General features: G+C 55.5%; 1 protein-coding gene and 1 long non-coding RNA gene across 2 annotated transcripts in view; one reads left to right on the top strand and one right to left on the bottom strand.

The window, feature by feature from the left end:
* foxi2 (forkhead box I2) overlaps positions 1-1328 on the top strand; it is a 3113-nt gene extending 1785 nt beyond the window's left edge. Inside the window, exon 2 of the mRNA XM_014011809.1 lies at positions 465-1328. Coding sequence (XP_013867263.1) covers positions 465-1024 — 560 coding nt within the window. The 3' untranslated portion in view covers positions 1025-1328. The remainder of the gene's footprint in view (positions 1-464) is intronic.
* The window catches only part of LOC106519944 (uncharacterized), a 62958-nt gene that overhangs the window by 21138 nt on the left and 40486 nt on the right, over positions 1-1334 (bottom strand). The gene's annotated exons all lie outside the window — the stretch shown is intronic.

The raw sequence follows: 1334 nt of genomic DNA, 5'->3' as shown, positions 1-1334 counted from the left end.
CAAATAAAACTGAATTTAAAGTCAGAAAGTTCCAGATGTTTGGATCAAAAACATCTGGAGGAGAAAATTATAACTTCAACAGAGCTGTCGCTGAAACAATTTCAAAATAAAAGTCCCGAATAAAAGTCTTTTAACCTCCACCATCTCCAGTTCGTAATCTGATCAACAGATTATTATAATCTGGATTAATCTCTGTTGGATGTCAGGTGATCTGCCATTGACTAACACTGCTTAAAGCTCTATCAGACAAAATACTGCTGCTGTATTCTCTGAAGCAAAGAACACATCCTGCAGAACTGGTCTCCTCAGGTCCTGAACCTTTACAGACTCTTTCTGACAAAAGAAAGTTTGATTTGAAAAATAAAAAGTAATTAAATTTATAATCTGGTGTTTGTTTGTTTTATAAAGTGTTGAATAATTAAAGTTCTCAGAAAAGTTTTAATTGATTTGTTCTTTGGCTGCAGGTAAAGGGAACTACTGGACGTTGGACCCAAACTGTGAGAAAATGTTTGACAACGGAAATTTCCGCAGGAAAAGGAAGCGGCGGTCCGACCCGAGCTCAGCCGGAGCCGCAGCCAAGGTGGAGGACTGCAGGGGGGCCGCCGGGCCCTCCCTGAAGCCTTCAGAGAGCCCACAGCTCCTGGGACCCCCCTCCCCGGACTTAGACCCCATGAACGAGTCCCACAGGTCCTCGTCTCCGGTGGGTCCGGTGGGTCCCGCCTCCGGCTCCTCGTGTTTCAACAACTTTTACAGCAACATGTCGGCGCTGGGCTCAGGGACCCCCGGCCGGCAGGGGCCCCTGGGACTGGTGAACGAGCTGTCCAACAGGAACGTCAGCGCCCTGAGTCCGTACCCCCACCACGGCCACAGCGGGGGGCAGGACCCGGGGGGGCCGGAGCCCACAGACGGACTTCATTTTAACCGAGGAGTTTATTACAACTCACCGAGCGGACAGTTCAGCTCCTTCTACAACAGCTTCAGCCTCAACAGCCTCATCTACCCCCGGGACGGGACCGAGGTCTGACCCGAGCCCCGGGACGGGACCGAGGTCTGACCCGAGCCCCGGGACGGGACCGAGGTCTAACCCGAGCCCCGGGACGGGACCGAGGTCTAACCCGAGCCCCGGGACGGGACCGAGGTCTGACCCGAGCCCCGGGATGGGACCGAGGTCTGACCCGAGCCCCGGGACGGGACCGAGGTCTGACCCGAGCCCCGGGACGGGACCAAGGTCTGACCCGAGCCCCGGGACGGGACCCAGGTCTGATCCGAGCCCCGGGACGGGACCGAAGTCTGACCCGAGCCCCGGGACGGGACCCAGGTCTGATCCGAGCCCC

The sequence above is a fragment of the Austrofundulus limnaeus genome, unplaced genomic scaffold, assembly GCF_001266775.1.
Source record: "Austrofundulus limnaeus strain Quisiro unplaced genomic scaffold, Austrofundulus_limnaeus-1.0 Scaffold85, whole genome shotgun sequence".
Lineage (NCBI taxonomy): Eukaryota > Metazoa > Chordata > Actinopteri > Cyprinodontiformes > Rivulidae > Austrofundulus > Austrofundulus limnaeus.
Note: the sequence above shows the minus strand (reverse complement) of the source record. Positions and strands in the feature narration are given on the sequence as shown.